General features: G+C 37.9%; 1 protein-coding gene and 1 long non-coding RNA gene across 3 annotated transcripts in view; one reads left to right on the plus strand and one right to left on the minus strand.

Annotated features, from left to right (window-relative positions):
* The window catches only part of SYT1 (synaptotagmin 1), a 550,018-nt gene that overhangs the window by 437,218 nt on the left and 92,728 nt on the right, over positions 1-20,072 (plus strand). For both annotated transcript variants that reach the window (XM_047742887.1, XM_047742886.1), the window contains exon 8: positions 15,085-15,202. In XM_047742887.1, the coding sequence (XP_047598843.1) occupies positions 15,085-15,202 (118 nt within the window). The remainder of the gene's footprint in view (positions 1-15,084; positions 15,203-20,072) is intronic.
* LOC125107613 (uncharacterized) overlaps positions 1-20,072 on the minus strand; it is a 357,800-nt gene that overhangs the window by 292,965 nt on the left and 44,763 nt on the right. The gene's annotated exons all lie outside the window — the stretch shown is intronic.

Below are 20,072 nucleotides of genomic sequence, written 5' to 3' on the forward strand. Positions count from 1 at the left end.
TGAAAAAGAAAGAAACTACCCAGTAGGTACGACATGTTCGTAAGCACAAAAACTTCATCTCGAGTAAAGGGTTTTTTTACAATTCCCATAGCATTCCATCTATAGAGGGTTATTACTCCCCTGGAAAGGACTAAAATGGCCATAGTCATAATTTACTTTTATACCTACTTAGAAACTCAAATATTCCACCTCAGCTATTACATCTTAGAGAAACGGAGGGTTCTTCTGCATCTTTATGAGATCCAGCTCCTCAATGTCTAAAAAAAAGTTAATAATGAAGCAAAGAAGTAGGGGAAACTTTCAAAATGGTATTCTACTGTTATTAAACTAGCAAGAAAAATAATGTTAATACCTTTCATTTCATGAAGCTCTTTTATATCTTTAATCTCATTTTATTCTCACCATTCAAAGGTAGTTGTGTTATTACATATAAATCTAGTTACAATTTCTCTTCAAACATCAAACTAGAGAAATTCCTGATGTTACTCATGTACCATTTTTAAAGCCTATGCAGTCCTCCCAAACTACAATTGTTTTCTCTTTGCATTTTCTACATTTTTGCCCTGCCAAGTTATTTTCCCAAGGATCTTTATCCATTGTCTTCGGCATACCTACTCTCCTAGAAATTTTGACCCCCAAAATTGTACATCCATTTTTTGCTTTTAATAAGAAATCCAAATGATTCTTAACTCAAAAAAATTTATCAGCCACGTGCTAGACATAGCCTCCTTCCCCCTACCCCACCCCCAATCACTAGGGTATATAAAAGAGCCTTTTATTTTTCCCCTCTCAGTCTTGACCAACTAATTTCAAAAATTTTTCCTACTATAGCACAAAAACTAAGAATTGCTCTTTTTCTCTGTCCTATGCCCTTCCTACAGTAAGATAAACTCTCTTGATCTGAGCTTTTATACTGACCTTTAGCCATATGACAGACACCATGTTAGATAAAACTGACTAAAACATTGGACTTATTTAATGAAAGAGGCAGATAAGTAAACAGACATGTAGAGTGTGATATTACAAGTGCTATACTGAGAGTCTGGAAATTGTCATAGAAGCACAAAGATGGGAGAAAGACCAAACTCTTAGGGAAAGACTCATAAAGAGGTAACAGTTGAGAAATAAGTAGGAATCCAGTAGAAAAACAAAGGGAGAGACGTTATATGAGGCAAAGGAAGCAGCATGTTCAAAGATGGAGAGCACAGTAGAACCTGGGGTGATGAGGAACATTCAAGTATAGTTTTTGTTCTATTTCTTGCAAACCCCTATGAAATTAGTTTCAGGTTATAAGGTCTCTGCTGTATAGTGTGTATCTCCTTTAATACTGCTTTGTACAGTACTTTCATAATTTTCCTTTTTATGGCCATGGACTTTATTTTCTACTTTTGCATTATCTGCATAGATGCCCTTTTTATTTTCAAACATGTTCTCAAATGAGAACCATCATTTCCACAAGTGTTTCTAAAGGGCAGTTGTGTTTCACCTGGATTCTTGCATTTCTGCCATCTTCATTCTCCTTCCTCTTAAAGACTCTGAGAGCCAGGCACATCCATAAAGCTTGTCTTTTCCAGCTTTTGTCTTTCCCATTACACATTCGCACCCACGTCTAACCCATGCTTCTCCTTTCCAAGAATCCATTCCTCTGCTCTAGGTGCTGTTCTCCCCTCCATTAAGGAGAATCAACCCCGCCCCCCCCCCGCCCCCATAACCAATCCCTTCTGGAGTGTTAACTTCCCTCTTGCTTTACTGCAAAATTAATATATTCCTTTCAGTCAAAAATAGTTTCCTACATCTCCCCAAAAAGTTACCCAATAGCAACTTTTAGGGGCCACCTACCCAGGAACACATGCCCTTCTTGCTAAACTCCTGATGCTACCTTATTCTTATCTACAACTTTTTATCTTCAGATTATTTTTTTCTCATAGGAGTTGTTGACACACATGTAAAGGGCCTCTCTAGCTGTTCCAACCACCACCAGAATGCATCTCTGTTCTGGATTAAAAGCAAATTAGAAACTACGTGCCCATGTTCTTCTCAATGGCTTTCTATTTCACACTTTCCTATGTCCCTATCCTAATGCCAAATCTCCCTGCTGCTGTTAATGGAACTTCAAAATGTCATATAATTTTTTTTTGCACCAATGAGGTTGCTGTAACCTCTATCTCTTGTTTCAATCCTGAAGAGAACTAACAGTCTTAGCTTCACGTTGCTCAAGGAAATCACCTCAGTGCTTTGTGCATTTCTTTCTGACACAGTCTACAGATTATATCCATCTTCTCTGTCATCTAAAGTTCAAATCAAATTCTTTATTTCTGGGGATTTGAATTACTGCAAATACGTCTCCTGGGTTCTTGCCAGTTGAACTAATAATTAAGGTCCCACCCCCATAGTCCCTCGCCAGGCAGCAGGTCTCACCTCTTATGAAGTGAGTCCACACACACACAAAAAGACTTTCAAAATCATCCCACTGCTTTTTTCACTATTCCCGAGTTGTTTGATTTTCCTTATCGTCTCTTCCTTCTGCCCTCTTTCTAATAGAAGATGAAATAGATAAACATTTTTACTCTCCTTCAATTTTTTTCTTTCCTTTTTATTCCTTTCTCTGGTTTTTCCCGCTGCCTTGGTGCCCAATCACAACTCATCAGCTTTCCTTCCCTGTCTTGTCTTTTAAGGCTCCCATTTGCTGTGGACAGACTCACAACCTGCTGAAGCCAGAGTGGAGAAGCTGCGTTGGCCCCTCTGACCTCCCTAATCTTGCTTTAAAGTAGCTTCCCCGCCCCAAACCCCCTCCATCAGCTTGTCTGTGACTCGCTCGTCTATACCAGTTCTTTTTATCACCTTCCTTTCGGTCCTCTCCTTGATTTTTGTGTTCCCCCAGGCTCACATGTGGGTCTTCTGTAAGCCTCTAAGACACAGCAAGTGCTACTTATCTAGTAGCAAGAGAAGAATTTGCTTAGAGCGCCCCCTAGAGCTGTTTAGTGGCACAGCTTGGGTCTGCTCAGCATTCACCATCTCCTCTTTTACCCAGCTCTCTCAGGAGGAAAAGGAAAACCTTCCTGAGCCAATGATGTTTCCTAACTGTGTGGCACTACCATTACCTCCAGACTTCCTCTTGATCATCATCATCGTGGAACTAAAAAGAGAAAAGTAGTCTCTGGATATAAACAGCACCCTGACTACTGAGCTTTCTCTGCCAAGACCTTATTACACCCACAGTATCCCCTTTCAAGTTAGTTAGCCTGCACCAGTAAATATAACTACAAGTGACAAAGGTCTGGATGCAAAGTCTTTGCAGTTGTTGAGTATGATTAGTAAAAATTTAATGCTGCTTTATCAGTATAAGCCTACGTAGAAATCATCCAAATGCCTACCTCCACCACAAGAGATAACACTCTTCTCAAGGTGAAAAGTGCCCAACAATGCCTTCCAATGATTACCTGGCATTTTTTGTAGTTTGTTTTTTTGTTGTTGTTGTTTGTTTTTTTAATGAATGTTCGAGGATCAATGGCTCACCTGCCACATATTTCTTTATAAGGCTTCCTTTTAAGTGCAGAGCTCATTTTACATTTTTATTTAGAAATAAGTTGCCCTTATTTCAAAAGTACTTGCTATCTACATTTCACTTTTCACTACAGAGGATTAAAATACTTATTTGAATTATGGAAACCAGTGTTAAGAGTCCACTCAACCCCAGAGCCTCAGTCACGTTTGTACAAGAAAATAGAATATTAAAAATCAGGCCTGACCCAGAAAATCAAGGACATGTAGTTAACACAGGGAGAAGATTAATGGGACAAGGCAACTTGGTCAAGTTTATCTTTGGATATCTTCCAAACTGTTTTCCATTTTCTCCTTTCTTCACATGTCCTCATGCAATTGATTTACCTGGATTCCCACTTCTGCCCTCTTCTAAGTAAAGCAGCATCCCAAATTATAGACATACTCAGGATCTTCCCCATTTTTGCCCATTCCCACTCAGATAAATCTTCCATACCCCCAAGAAACTGTCCACTAAAATTTAATACCATGATGGATTGTCATATCATCCACTAGGGGGCAAAACGGTATTTATCATTTTAAAAGACTCCTAGAGATGGAAAGCTTTAATAAAAGGGTTTGAATGGTGGTATTTCAGGCATCACAGCACACTACGGCATGAAGAATCTTTTGACAAGAACATTTCTGGGACTCCCTTTCCATTCTGTATTCTGTTCACATTCCCCTACCTTCCACTCAAAATTCACATATAAAATTAACCACAACAAATTCCTCTACCTTCTCTATAGTGGTTCTTCCTAAAACATGTTCTATAATGGCACTTGCCATTTTATGTTGTACTTCTGTTTTAGGCCTATTCTGCCTGGCCAAGAATAAGTCTCTTAAGGACAAGAACAAGTTACAGTCAGCCTTTTTTTCCCAGTACCTTGCACCATGACTGACATACTGAAAATATAAATTAGGTGTTTGGTAAACTGAATCAAGTACAAGACTAAGTTTTGCTCATTTTTTGCAAATGACATAAAGTGGAATGGATTACTAATCCCACTTCTGAGTGGATTCTGACAAACAGCTAGTAGTCTCTGACAGAATGAAGCATTCGGTAAACATATTCATTCTTTGACTCAATAAATATGTACTAACCATCTTCTATGGGCCAATCACTATGCATATAGATAAAAGGACACTATGCAAAGATGATCAAATTCATGGGAGTGAGGTACAATGCAATAACCATACAAATACATGATTGCTGTCCATGATTACAGTTACTGTAAGTGATTATAATATAGGGCTATTATAATCAATATTTCAAGGAAGAGTATTGGAGGATGACTAAGGAATATATAAGAAGAGCCTTATTTAGTCTGGCAAGTCAGGAAACACCTCTGTAAATATTGAGGTAAGGTCTGACAAATGAGAAAAAGTTAACTAAACAGGGAGAACGAAAGGACAGAATGTGTCAAACAAAAGAACAGTTTATGTGATGGTTCTGAGTATGTTGTTAATGTGACATATTTGATCCTATGAAGACAACTGATGTGGCTGGAGCACAGAGAGGGCAAGTGCTAGGAGAGGAGGCTGAGGAGTAAGCAGGAGCCAGACCCCATATTATAACTGATGGTAAAGATGGCGGTCTTTATCCCTAGAGAGACAGGATACCACCTGAGGATTTCAAGATTTGTTATTTAAAAGGTGATTCTGTCCTCTATAGTTCAGGAGTAAATTTAGGAGGACCAACAAAGACTTCTAGAATAATCTAGATGACCGACTGGATTAGAGTGGTGAATATTCTAATACAGAATGTGAGATTTATTGGGTAAAGGATGAAAACAAGTGAGCCCACTTCTGAAATTTCTAACAGATAAAATCCGAACTCTAAAGTAGTTGTGGTCAATGGTAATGCCCGGTTTTCTGGCTTGCGCGACTAGTTGGAGGCTGATAACAATTACTGAAATAGAGTGAACCAGGTTCGTGAAGCTAGATCATGAATTCAGGTTTTGGAATTTGAGTCAAAGATGTGTGTGAAATATCCTAATGTGAAAATGACAAGAAGGCAGTTGGAGAGAGTCTGGAGCTCAAAGTAAAGAGAAGACACACACTTGGCACGTGGCAATCACTTTTATATTGTTATTAAAGCTGCAGACAGGGAGAGTACAAGCCTGTACTCTCTGTAAAATATTCCTTTATTGCACTTTACTGAGCTTTTTACAAATAGAAGGTTTGTGAAGCAAGTCTATCGCTGCCATTTTTCCAACAGTATTTGCTTATAAATCTCTGCCTCTGTCACATTTTGATAATTCTTGCAATATTTCAAACTTTTTCATTATATTTGTGATGAATGATCTATGATGAGTGATTACAAGTTGTAAGCACTCAGCTGATGGATAGCATTTTGGGGGGGAAGAATTAAGGTATGTACATTTTTTTAGACACAATGCTATTGCCCACTTAAAAGACTGCAGTATAGTATAAACTTCTATATGCACTGGAAACCAAAAAATTCATTTGACTCACATGATTATTTGCATTATTGTGGCAGTCTGCAACCAAACTCAGAAGCTCTCCAGGTATACCTCTACTAGTTTATGAAAAAAAAAAAATGGGTTAGGATTAACGCTTAAGAAAGACCAAGATCAAAACTGAGCGGCCAGAGAGGCAGGTAAATCAAGAAAGCATTGTATCGCAGAATCCAAGGAGGAGAGGGATGTCAAATTCTGCTGAGACTTCAAGGTAAAAAACATATTTACAGCTGCGATGAATGTCATCTGAAACACTAGCAGCAGCCATTTCAAGAAAATGGAGAACAAAACCAGTGGAACATGAATAAATAGGGACAGTGATTGTCACTAATTCACTCAAGAAGTCTGGCTCGGAAAAGGAACAGAGGAATGTGGCATTATCTAGAGAAGAAGGTGGTTGAAATGGGATTTTTGTTAAAATATAGTAGTATTTGCTGTTTGATGAGCCAGATACTCATAACTTTACTATGTTTATTTTGCCCGTTGATTTTTGTATGCTTTACTATGTCCTGGTACCTGTGTAGGAGATGTCCCATAAATATCTGTTGAATGAACAGTACCTGTAGATAAATGCCCACATCTCAGTTAACTTTTTCCCTCTTTTCCCTCTTCTGTAATGTACTTTGCTGTTACTTATTTTTAATAAGCATTTTGATTTTCTACTTTCATCATTCTTATTTTGATCTGGTCAAAATACCTGTTTCTGTTGTATCTAATAGGACTACAAGTGTAAAGTACATCTCCAAATGACAATAAATATATTAAGAGGAAATTTTGAAGATTTAAATCATAAAGCAGATATATTTAATTATATGAATTTTACATTTGTAGAAACTTGGTAACTTTTTTTTTGCATTTTGTAACATTTGTAACTTGGATTAAGTAGTTACAGGACTTTGCAGGTACATCCTTGTGTCTAGAACCTTTTTGCCCTCTTCTTCATGTGGTTCACACAGATTTTTCCTGTTGACCTTCATATCTCAGCTCAGGCACTTACTTATCACACCCCATACATACATACAGGCTCTGATTGAAAGGGGAGAGCTAGATTACTTGTTTTAAAGTTAGATTTGCATGGCAAGCCCATTAGTTTTACAAAGAATGTGCATTTGGCTGGCCAGAGAAATTGATGATGATTATCAGGGATAAAAATCTCCAATTAAAGTATTCCCCTCCTTAGTTCTGTCACTACACCCTAGGAAGTTCCAACCTTCTCTACTCCCATAGCATTGGTGGCATCTCTATGGTATGATTGCACGATTTTTCTCCATCTAAATCTGTCACTCCACTTCTTTCAGAACTTTTAAGGTCCTCTTATTCATCTAAGTATCTGGAGTCTGGACTAGTAGTCTTATGGTAGAACCCATTTTTTGTAAATAAGAAATAATTAAATGAATCTAGAGTTAATAAGTTATATAGTATCCTCATAAAGTAAGTATTCAAAGATATAACATACTACCTCATTCACCTGAACAATTTACTGTGTATTTGTACACTAGGCCAGGTTCAGTCATTTTAGCCTCAATACATCCAGACCACCATTTCATACTGTGACCATCTGGACCATTAGATGTAAGTACTGATTTGGCAGATAATTCAGTGGTATGAGTATAGTTGTGGGAATAAAATGAATTTGAAAGCTACTACCACCCAAAGGATGTATTTAAAGCTACTCTTATTAAGATGAGAAACTTGACATTATCCTTTTTATAACTGGAAATGTCCTAGTATTTTTATAAATGAAGAATATGCAAATCATCTGAATTTTCATTTTGAGATTTTGGGGCTGCCATTTTTTAATTTGTCAACCTTTAAATAGACTCCCAACCTCAGAGAAGAACCCTCTACCCAGAGAAACTATCACCAATTTGACACATGGAAAAATCTTAGGATTAACATAAATAGAATATGTCCTTGTAAAATGTCACAGCATTAAGTTAACTCAGGTACCTTTTTAAAACTCATTCAAGAGTACAGCATTTCCAACAAGCTTGTGAACTTAGCTCCATTTGCAAGGTCACAAAAGATGAACCCCTCTTTTCACACATAAAATGATGGATGGTGCTATAGAAGCCATCAATAAATATTCATTTTAAGTCAAGCTTTTTATTTATCCATTGGAGATGACCTCTGTTCTAAAATATATATGTAATTCTTCTCAAAAAGGAAAGGCATTGCTGTAGTTGTCTATTAAATCATTAATTTTTGTCTACTCTATTCAGTGGCTGCTTTAAAAAATAACAGAATTATCAAGCTGCTCAGAAAAAAGGTTCTTTCTGATTGTCAGCTCCATATTCTAAAAGCGCGGATTAATTTCTCTGAATCTCACAGCTGGAACTTTCTTCACTAACTGGCAGTTTCCACTTAGTGATCAAGGCAATTGACTAAAATAAATTATACATAAACCTGAAATTCCTAATAGTAATAAGGCCCCTTCATGAGATAATCACACCAGCAGAAGTACTCATCTGTTGGCTGCAACTCTATAGGGTTTTGAAATTATCTTATAAAAACTACATTTCCAGAAATGTTTTCATTTCTAGTTCTGTGAAAGGGCTAACATGGCTACATCTATGGCACTAGGCACAAAGAAGGAGCTCCAAATATATTCATTAACTGACTCATTGATTAAACTGGATATATGGGGCACCTGGGTGGCTCAGTGGGTTAAAGCCTCTGCCTTCGGCTCAGGTCATGATCCCAGGGTCCTGGGATCGAGCCCCCGCATCGAGCCCCCGCATCGAGCCCCCGCATCGGGCTCTCTGCTCAGCAGGGAGCCTGCTTCCTCCTCTCTCTCTGCCTGCCTCTCTGCCTACTTGTGATCTTTGTCTGTCAAATAAAGAAATAAAAAATCTTTAAACTGGATATACTGTTCATAAAGCACTAGAGTCCATGCTGTTTATAAAGCAAACAGTTGGCGAGGTACTGACTTCAAAAAACAATCAACAGTTATTTATACTGCTAGTATTAAGAAAGCACATAATAATGGCTTATGAAGTACAATCCCTGCTCCCCTGGAATTTAGGATGAGGGAAACTCACATATGAAATAAATAGGGGGAAAAAAAATCATTGCTAGGCACTATCTGATGGCTATAAAGCAATCGTTAGCAGAAATCGACATTGGCTAGAAAAGTAAGGGGGTACTTTGTTAACAATATAAACTTGGACTAAGGCTTAAAGGTCAGAGTAATTTTATTAGGCAGAAAGGACTAAAGACATTGCAGATGGATTTCCTGATTATGCAAAAATTTGGTGGTGAAAAGGAAGAGAACTCATGGAAATGTAGTGATAAATGCTTTGATGAACTCCCTCCCACACACACCAATCTTGCACCATCTGACTGCCTAGAGCGTTGATGGCTGATGGCTCATAACTGAAGTCCTTCTCAGCACCACCCTCAGCAGAAGAGACTGCTGGTAAGATGTGAGGACAACCCACACCCAATGACTGGTAGATTCAGGAGCATAAAAATTTCACCTCTTTTAAGAATTCAGAACCTATCTGATGAGCTATCCCAGCTCTAGAGCTCCCCATAAGATTGGATGAGGCCTCTGGTAAGACTACATCACAGCCCAACTTTTCCACCTATACAGTTCTGCTCCCTGCACTCTCCCACAGGTGCTGATCCAAAGAATACTCCACTCCCGCTTGCAAATCTGAGTCTGCTTCCCTGGAGAACTTGACCTATAGCAATAGAGTATAATGTGGGGACCAATCTGACTATATTTGATAGAAAGCAATTTACATGTATTCATTCAAGGGACATATATGGACTTTGACTCTGTGCCAGCCACTATTCTAGGGCTTAGAACATAGAGAATGAGAAAAATATTTCTCTTCTCTTGTAGACCTGATATTCTGGTGGGGGAAACCTAAAAAAACATAATGGAACTTTAAATGATATGTGCTAGAATGAGAAAGAAGCAGAGCAAAGGGACAGGTAGTGTGTATGCTTAGGAGCAGTTGGGGCTTTAGATAGGATGGCCATATAAAAACTTAAAAGAAGTGACGTATGAGCAGAAAGCTAAATAAACTAATGGGACAATCCATGATAGTATCTGGGGGAAGAATACTGTAGACAGAAGGAACAGCCAAGGCAAATGTCCTGAGGTAGAAGTGTGCCTGGCATGTCTTGAGGAGAGGAAAATCAGGAGCACAGTAGGAGGTAGGGAAACAGACAATAGGCCTTTTTATGTAAGGAATTCAGATCATTCTAAGTCAAATAGGAAGACAAGGAAGGGCTGTAATTAGGACAGCCTCATGATCAGATTTCCATTGTAAAAGAATCTTCTGCCTGGAAGGTGAGAAGGAATCTAGAAAGGAGCAAGACTGGAAGCAGTCAGGTTATTAGGAGGCTACTGTAGAGGTCTAAGCCAGCAATAAGAACTTGGGCTTAAGGTCATGAATCATAACAGTTTGCCTGGGGCTGAAGTTTCTCAGGGTATGTACAGGACATTCAGGGCTAAAACCAATAGTCATCTGCAAATCAAGAGGGTTGGTCTCCCTATCTGTACCAGAGGGAAGGCCTTAAAGTAGAGAGTTGAGGTCAGATTCAAAATATATTCTGAAGGTTGAGCAGATAGTAAAGTAGAAGAAGAAGGTTTAAATAGTTAGGACAGAGATAAAGTACAGAGCTTCTTCAAAGTCAGGAAAGTGGGTTTGTACTTTGAAAGATTAGCCTGGCATTAGTATATAGTCTATACCGGACTTTGGAGAGACAATGACTCATGAGATCTTTCATCAGACTGCTGCAAGAAAAGGATGACAGAAATGTTCAGAGCTGGATCTCAAACACAATGGAGGCAAAAGGGATGGCAGTGATGATAGTGATGGTGACAGTGGCAAATATCACAGCAGAGATGGAGGTCATATTGTAGGTAGAAGAGAGGAGGGTAGAGGTCATGTTAATAAGGATAGGGAAAAATTAAGTAAAATTTAAAAATCCATTTGAGAGACATTGACAAAGAAATGTCAAGATTTGTGGGCTGAAGGACTAAAGAAAAACAGAAGAAACACTAGTCACTGGAAATTGATTACTTAGTGACATTAACCAAAAGGGACATTGAAAAGAACAGGTCAGGGGGAAATCTGGTGATGAACAACCATTTAGTTAGACAGCATGACTGTAAAGTGAGAGTGGAATATCTAAGTGGGTTGTCAGTTGCAGTATCAGTTTAATCTTTCCAGATGGCGATCTGATGGTAAAGAAAACTTACTATTTTGAGTCAAAGGACCTTGCTGAGGTCCACACTGAGATGGCTATGTAACCATATGCAACCTCTGGGTCTTAAACTTTTCATGTCTAAAAGGGGCAAAACAGTACCTACTTCACAGGGCTGTTGTAGAGAAAACAAGACGGAATTGTCAAGGAGAAGTAAGGAGCTGAGATAGAGATTGGAGGGTCATCTTTCTATGTCAGTTTTCCAGAACCACTTCTGTTCCCCATCACCATAACCCCACTAAAGAAAACTTTTTTTAAATGGAGAAAATCTTGGTTTCTTGAACTTTAAAGTAATACATAAAAACTCTTGGTATGTGAAAATTGTGAAATAAGAGGTTGATGTTAAACTGTCCACAAAACTCAAACCATTCCAGTTCTTCTGTGTAAGTGACAGGAGATAGAGTAAAACCTTCATATGCTAGAACAAGACTCCAGGAACAAGAGTACATCTCCATCTAATCACAGAAGTTCAGTGCAAGATTTCATAGAGGATAAAAAAGTACTTGCTTTCCCACAACTCATAGTGATAGGAGCCCCCAATCTAAGATTCTAAAGTAACAACACTTACTTACAACATAAGCCTCAGACCTAAATCTTATTTCAGCTGTGGCCAAATAGACCCCATCTTCAGGACAGGTCAGCAGAAGCACCGAGTTCTGCCAGGCATGTACGTCTGAAGTACAGCCTCCCCATGATGCATATCCTGGCTCTTCTTGCTTCACATGACCTTCAGGTTCCCAGCTCATCCCCAACATATGAAAAACACATTACCATCCTATTGGGAAATATCCTACCTCAATTAATCTAGAGTCAAGCCAGCATGTAGCAGAAGTCCCAATTCTGAAATTTTGTTTTAGAAAATTATTAAAGCTCTTTTTTAAAGAATCAGAAAAGTATATATTTATATATTATTGAGCTAGTGACAACAAAAAAATATAACTAACGGTTCATATGAATTAGACATTGCCTTTTCTTGAGAATGAGTTTTTATCTGCTTGATGCCGTAAAGAACACAAATTCCAGAACAGTGACTATCTTTCAAATGGAAGAGTTTCAAACACTGTAAAGTAACTCCAGTTGATTAGAATAAAAAGACATGCTTAATTTGGCATGTCAGTTATAATTTTATAAGCATATGAAATTTTATATATTCAAGTTCCTAAGTTAAGGAGTTAAAAGTAAATCTGAAAATAAGCAGTCTTCCAAGTTTTTCTTTCTCCTAAAATACCAATTTTGATCTATCCTCCCACCTGCCACACACACACACACACACTCATTCTTCCTCATCCCATAGCTTTATAATTACAAGTAACTTCACCTATTTCTCCTACCTGATACATGGTAGGTTCAAACTAACTCCTCCCTTCTAGAGAAGGGATAGAGATTATGCAAAATCTCAAAAATTCCCTATATATCACAGAATTGAATGATAAAATACTGGAAGAAAAGTAAGTTGTATTGTTTCTTCAAAATAGGAGATGTCCTAAATTGAAGACTCTTATATAGAGAGGGGCCATTCAAAAGAACAGTCATATCTAAAATGCTTAACTAGAACAGTTAGAGTAACTTGGTTCTGAAACAGACAGAGTTCTCCAGGGAAGGTACTGTGGCAAAAAGACAGAACCCTGCAGAAAGAATCCTCTTCCTAGTGAATATTTTTTGACTATAATTTTGTTCATTTACATTTATAAGGTTCAGATGAATCTGTCCACACTTTGTATTAATTTCTATCATCTTGATTCCCGTTCTGAATTTTCACAAAGACCAAGAAAAGGAATATATTCTACTAGATTCTCCTCACGTATAAAGTCATAGGGAGTAAGTAGACACTTTGGGTGAATTTAGCACATTTAACTATTATCTAAACTAATGGAAGGGAGACAGGACCTAGATAATTCAAAACAGGGATATTTTCCAAATTTTTCATTTATTTATATTTTGAGAATGCATGAAAAGTGATAAATCAGTCAAGGACCAGTCTTCAAGGAGTCATGGGGGGAAATGGAGACATTTGCACAGTAAAACAAAAATGGTCTTGAGTGACATAAGAGGTATATGGGTAAGATGCTAGAAGGACTCAAGGAATCAAAGAACTGGGGGGTTTATAAACACATGTGGTGATGTTTTCAATAAAGCATTACTTAAGCAGAAAATCTATCCCTCTCCCTCTGCCCAACACACACATGGAATGATTACTTCTCACCTATGGATAAATCAGAAAAAGTAGATCTTTTTTTTAAGATTTGAGAGGGGATGGGTGCTAGTATGGGGCAGTGGATGGGCAGAAAGAGGGGGGGACAGAGTGCCAAAGAGACTCCCCACTGAACTCGGAGCCCTGAAACAGTCTGGACCCCATGACCCTGAGATCACAACCTGAGACAAAACCAGAGTCAAACACTTAACCCACGGCAACACCCAGGCACCCCACACACTTTTCTTTGATGGACAAAATGAATACCCAGTAAAAGGAATTTTATTTCCTTAAGCTGTTAAATTACATCTTAGGCAATTACCTCCATACTGGAGACTCAGGCTGATTTAACACATACATGAAGTTGTAGATAAGACCAAATACAGTTTTAATAAGAGCATAACAGGAAAAGTTCTTCTGTACCTTATTCTTACGTTAAGCCTATCTGCAGAAGTCTGATACAACCATCACCTTTAGAATCAGAATTTACTTTGTGGGGCAGGGTGGGGGTGTGGGGGGGAGAGCACGTCCTAAGAAATAAACCCCAATTTGCCATATACCTAATTCCCTGTATCAGAATTCCATGTAGATACTGCCAGCCTCCTGCCCACTCTCATGCTTATGTGAATTCAAATTCTCCTCATGTTGAATACCATGGTTCTTGATTCATCATCCTAAAAAGTAAGACACTTAAAGGTATCATAACCCATAGTTCTTTCTGGGAAAAAAAAAAGAAAGTCAAAGTTCTCTATACCATCACTTTAAACTCTGACTGAAATGTTCAGAAATGCCAGAGATACAGGGTTGGTGAATGTTCCTAGGACCTGAAATAGGATACCCCAGAAACAATGGGAGGGGCTAGGACATGTGCTGTATTACTGTATATTTCAATTTTCCAACCTGCTGCTTTGATTTGTACAACTATTAGAATAAGGGGAAAAAGTTGAATCTCACTTGACAGGAGTAAAACTGAAATGGCAAAAACTTCTTATATGTTGCCTTTCAACTACTAGGAATTCAGAATGTCTCATTAATGATTCAGTCCAGGGGCACCCACCGGGCTCAGTTGGTAGGGCATGTGACTCTTGATCTCAGGGTTGTGGGTTCAAGCCCCACATTGGGTGTAGAGCTTACTTAAAAATAAAAGAGCTAAATCTTTTTTAAAAATCTTTTAAAAAATTGAGTCAAATGCAAATACAAGTCCTTCTCCCAAAAATCTAAGCATTAGACATAATCCTATTTGAAATGTAAAAAGACAAAAATTGGGGTAGGTTGATTCTACTAAAGGAGTGTTAGACTCTTTTCAAAGCTATTTAATAAAGTTATGAAATTTTGCCAAGATCATTGCAGTGCTATTCAGAGTAGATTTTCTAAAAAAGTCATCTCGGTCTCATTTCCTGAACTATTGAATTATGGATATATTTTGATGAATGATAAAGTATAGATGAGCTATTTAAAACCAAAATGGGTTACAATCACTCTTCATACCTCAGTGAATGAAAGACCACTGGGTAAACGCCAATGAACCTAAGAGCTTTCACATTCTAATTATCCTAATCCTCCTTGTGAAGAATTTGCAATGTGTGTGTACAAACTATATTCACCTTTATTCGAAAAGTTACTTATAGTCTCTTATTGGTTTCACAGCAAGAGAAATTGGGTGATATTTGCTTCTCCCTTCGCTATGTACCGACTGCCGGCAAGCTGACTGTTGTCATTCTGGAGGCAAAGAACCTGAAGAAGATGGACGTGGGTGGCTTATCTGGTAAGACTGTGATGTTTACTGGTTTTTTTTTTTTTTTAATGCTCTTTCATCGTGGATACCAGATGCATCGCACACATGCTGTGACTCCCCATTCCTTATTGATCACAGCTTCCTTCCCACGGAGAATGGAAGCGGTCTCAGAATCCATCCCAACACAGTGCTCCAGAAGCTGCTCTCAATTTATCGGAACTGGCATAAAAGATGAAATCTATTTTCCTGTTTCATACCCAGAGTAGCAATCATTAGTTCTACTGCACTGAAAGCTGATTTTTTTTTTTCTTCTGCTTCTCTTGCAAAAGGCAACCCCTATGACCATTTTGAACTTTTCTGGGTGTTTGTTTTTTTTTTAATCAAAATTCACCCATGACATGAAACCAGGGTTTTAACTAAGACTTCTTTATTAGGTACTTGATAACCTAACAGTTTTTAGTAATACTGTTATATTAAAGGTGCAGCATTTCAAATATAAGTAAACAAAATCTATTTGAGGGTGGCTCCTCAAGGCAATGCATTTATTTCTACAGTCTATGATGGGGGTGGAGACTTTTGGATTTTAAGTTCTATATAACCCAAACTTAGTTTAAAAAAAAAAAAAAGGTATACTCTTGCTCAAAAGCTAAGTCAACTGAAGGATTTCCACAATTGACTAGGATTTTTAAATTTTCTGTTCTGCAGAATTATATTTTCAATTTTTTAATAAAATATTAAAGCATGAGAAATTTCTTTATATGCCACAAGTTCATCATGAATACACTATAGTTATCATTGTTTGTGGTTGTGGAATTAGAACCCACATTACTGGTTATTCAGTGCTTTCTATTGCAAACTTCAAAAAGTCACCCTAATGCAACCTGGTCATTTTATATTCTAAAGCATAACAGCTCAAAAATGCTAAAGGTGAGTTTCCACTTGCTAAACTACTAATTTGTCAACCAAATTCTCTTGGTATTTAAGTTTATTTCTCTTTATAATAAGTTGCCTGGGGAAGCTGCACTAATTCATGTCACAAAGACCCCACTTAAAAGCTTACTGCTTTCATTGCTTAAAGAATAACAGAGCAAGTTTAAAACAACGAGCAGTTTCCTCCAGAAATATTAAAAAAAAATCTAATGTGTGTAAGAGGGAAAATATATGTGTATATATATGTATATGCCATACATATATACATATATACAAATACAGTGGCACTGAGCATCCCTAACACCAGATATGGCTTGAAAACAGTTTCTCACTGAAAGAACCTGGTACTTACTAGAGAAACGGTAGGTTCCAGGTGTGGCACAGGAAGTATACAAGCCTAGAACATCTCATCTAACCAGAAAGCAAGGAAGCTACCAAAGAATACGAGGGTCTTGTCAAAAGACTTGAAAGCCACTGGCCAAAGATGTGATCACTTGAGCATTGGTAATCTAATAAATGCAAAGATCATTTAATGTACAGATAAATTCTCAGCTTTAAGGACAGTTGACTCCCAAATACTACTCAGTATCCTGAGGTAGGATTTCAGGCACCTTTGACCTTTCTTTCCTTTGGTTCAATGGTCATAATGTCTTTGTATTCTGCTGCTCATACTCCTCTCCCAACTCCCAGGCCAACTAATACCTCATTACCTCTATCTAGTACTCCCCTAATTTTCCTTCCAATCCATTGTATTCCCTTTAACAGAGTTCCAGAAGCAGCTTAACCATGAAGCCAATAAAACTCCAGGGTCCCTCATTTGTTCTGTCTTCTTTCAAGGTCCTAGAAATGCGTTCCCATGATCACTGATATTTCAGCCTCAATTTGTCAGTCACTGTCTGAGTCTCTGACTTTGCCACCATCATCCGTCTCTTCTTGTTCAGCAGCATCTGAGTGGCTACCGGCATTTTTGAGATTTAGTTAAGGGAAGCTGGGTCTGGCAGAATATATTTATGTAGCTTGTAATCACTTCCATGTGTAATTGGGTTATTGGTGGCTACCAGGGGAAGGAAGGGCTGCTGGGAGGACTCCTACCACCCACTGCACTATCTCAGCACCATGACATAAGAGGGGCAAGGCCAGAAGTCATATATGCTCATTGTTTTCTAGGTTTTTTTTTCTTGTTTATGTTCTTTTTTTCAAATGTTAAACTCCATTTGCTAAAATGGCTAGATAATTGAACCAAAGTGGACTGTTTCATCAGGGTCTAAAGTTATATTAGCTTCAGGATCCACACACCCTGGGTCTACCCCTACATTGGAATTACCTGGGATGTTTTTGTTTAACTATTAAATATTAAATAAGGTTATTTCAAGACTCCTAATCTCAAGGGCTCCATCTCCCTGTGAAATTAAGTCAGTCATTCAGGTCCACATAACACAGATCCCCCCAGACTCTGTCCCACTGCATTTCTGTATTTTAACCAAATTTAACCAGCACACAGCTCTTCACACAGACTATGTAATTTGCTGCTTCCGTTTGTTGTCTAAATCATTTCCTTCACCTTGAATTCTTCCTTCCAACAATGCCCAGCTAAATGCTATCCATTCTTCAGGCCAAGCTTAAGTCTTATTTTCTTCCATCTGTTGAACAAAATATGGTGTTTTCCTCCTTTGTGTTAGGTATTGTTCTGAGACTAGATTTATATCAGTGGACAAAAGAGCCAAAAGGCCCTGACCTTGTACACTTTACATTTTAATTTGGGGAGACAGAACCAATAAAGAAGCATGCAGTGTGCCAATACATGACAAGTGTTATGGAAAAATCAAAGCAGGGAAGTAGGAGAAGAAATACTGGGGAGCCGTTTTAAGTGTGGTGGTCAGAGAAAGCCACAACCTGGAAGAGGTGAGGAAACAAACCACGGGCTGTCTAGAGAAAAGAACATTTGGGTGGAGGGATTTCATGAAGTCTTTTCTGACTCATCCCGACAGGACGCATCTTTTCCTTTTTTAAATGCCAACAGCAGTTTGTTTACACCCTTCAAACATCACGCTTCTCTCACTAGACTGTGCTCTATATTTCTATCTCCCACAATGCCCTGACTGCTAGCACTGAACATAGCTGCTGAATGAATAATGAATTATTTACGGAAGAGCTATGGCCTGGAAAAACAAGTCTTGCATTTCAAATTTGTTTAACCTACTTACCATTAAAATAACTTTAAGAACTTGGATGGTCTATCTCAAAGTAATTTAACCTATGTCTGAGACCAAAATTATATAATGAGATCATCCCAGGTAAATCAAATGTTTAACTACATTTGCTGGAAATGGCTAGTTAATTGGGTTAATTGGAACCAAAGTGGGTTGTTTTACTAGGGTTGGAATCCCACTCTACCACTACCAGCAATTTGACACTGGACAAATTATTTAGTTTTCTGAGCCTTAGTTGCATTATCTATGAAGTGGAAGTAATAGGATTTTTTTTATAAATGTGTTATGAGAAATAAAGCACAGGGTCTGGCACCCCTAAGTGCTCACTAAATATTCTTGTAATCATTTCTGTTACTTTATGAAATTTTGGGCTAAAAATGGAAAATGTGAAAGCAACCAATGAACAGTTTAACCAATTCTTGATTGAATGGGGAAAAAAAGAAAGGTTCATTTATAGGACTGGCTGGTCAGTTAAGGCAAAAATGAGATCAGTAGACCTATGTTTTACATAGACCAAACAGTGAATTAAGACAAGGTATTCAATTAAACAGGAAATATTAGGGGGAAAAAATGGAAAAAAAAAAACTTTAATTTTTCTTACTACTCTATCGCAAGGTTTCTTTTCTACTATGTAAATTCAAAATACATTGCATCAGCATTTTACCTCTCTTATCTATCCATATAGCAAGTCACACAAATTCCAACCCTTCTCATAGGGACAAACTTGACTGGACCATTCACATGTCTACAGTAGACCTCTGTACTTACAAGCTAAATATTCCAAGTCTCAAGTATTTGCGAGCAACAGCTAGAGTTTCTGAATCTAGCTATTTGTATTGAAACTTACAGGTTTCAAGGCTGTCCTTCAGGAATAAGTTTGTAGAGTAGAAAATGAGTTGGGTTTCTTTTTTTCCTGTACTTGGAAAGTGGGGATGGAAAATCAAGCTGTCTGCCTAGTAACCACTTCTCAGTATCCTCACAGCCTTTTATACATCTGTGTGTTTAGAGTAAATTTCTCTTCAAATAATTATCTTTTTGTGAAAACTGAGGAAGAATATGAACAGTGTCTTGGTCCAGTTAGGCTACTATAACACTATCATAAACCGGGTGCCTTAAATGGAAGTTTATTTCTCATAGTCCAAGATTAAGGCACCAGCAGGTTCCATGTCTGGTGAGAAACTGCTTCTTGGTTTATAGCCGTTGTCTAATTTTTGAGTCTTCACAAGGCAGAGGAAGCAAGGGAGCTTTCTGGGATCCCTTTTTATAAGGGCACTAATCCCATTCACGAAGGCTCCACCCTCACAACCTAATCGCCTTCCAAGGGTACCACCTCCAAATACCATCATTTCAGGGATTTGGTTTCAACATGGGAATTTTAGGAGAATGCTAACATTCAGTCTACAGCATAGAAGTCTAAGAAACTGATGACATTAAAAAAGTTGAAGATTCTCAAAGGTGTGAGGTTGTAGGTCTTGTATTTTTGAGCTGTTTATTTATAAAATTCAAATCTATACCTGTGCAGACTTTTAAGTTACTCTCAAAGAGTAAATACCTTGCTTCTAACTAAATCCCTTGTACCTGTTTATGTTACAACTGATTTCCTCACTTTTTTGTTTGGTTGGTTGGGTTTTTGTTTGTTTTCTGTGTGTGTGTGTGTGTGTGTGTGTGTGTGTGTGTGTGTGTTTGGAAGGGGTCTGTCATACCAGAAATTTAAGACTTCTAAGTACAGATTTAGTGAGAATGTTCAAGACTAAGTTCAT

This window comes from Lutra lutra, chromosome 8 (genome assembly GCF_902655055.1).
Source record: "Lutra lutra chromosome 8, mLutLut1.2, whole genome shotgun sequence".
In the NCBI taxonomy this organism is placed as follows: Eukaryota; Metazoa; Chordata; class Mammalia; order Carnivora; family Mustelidae; genus Lutra; species Lutra lutra.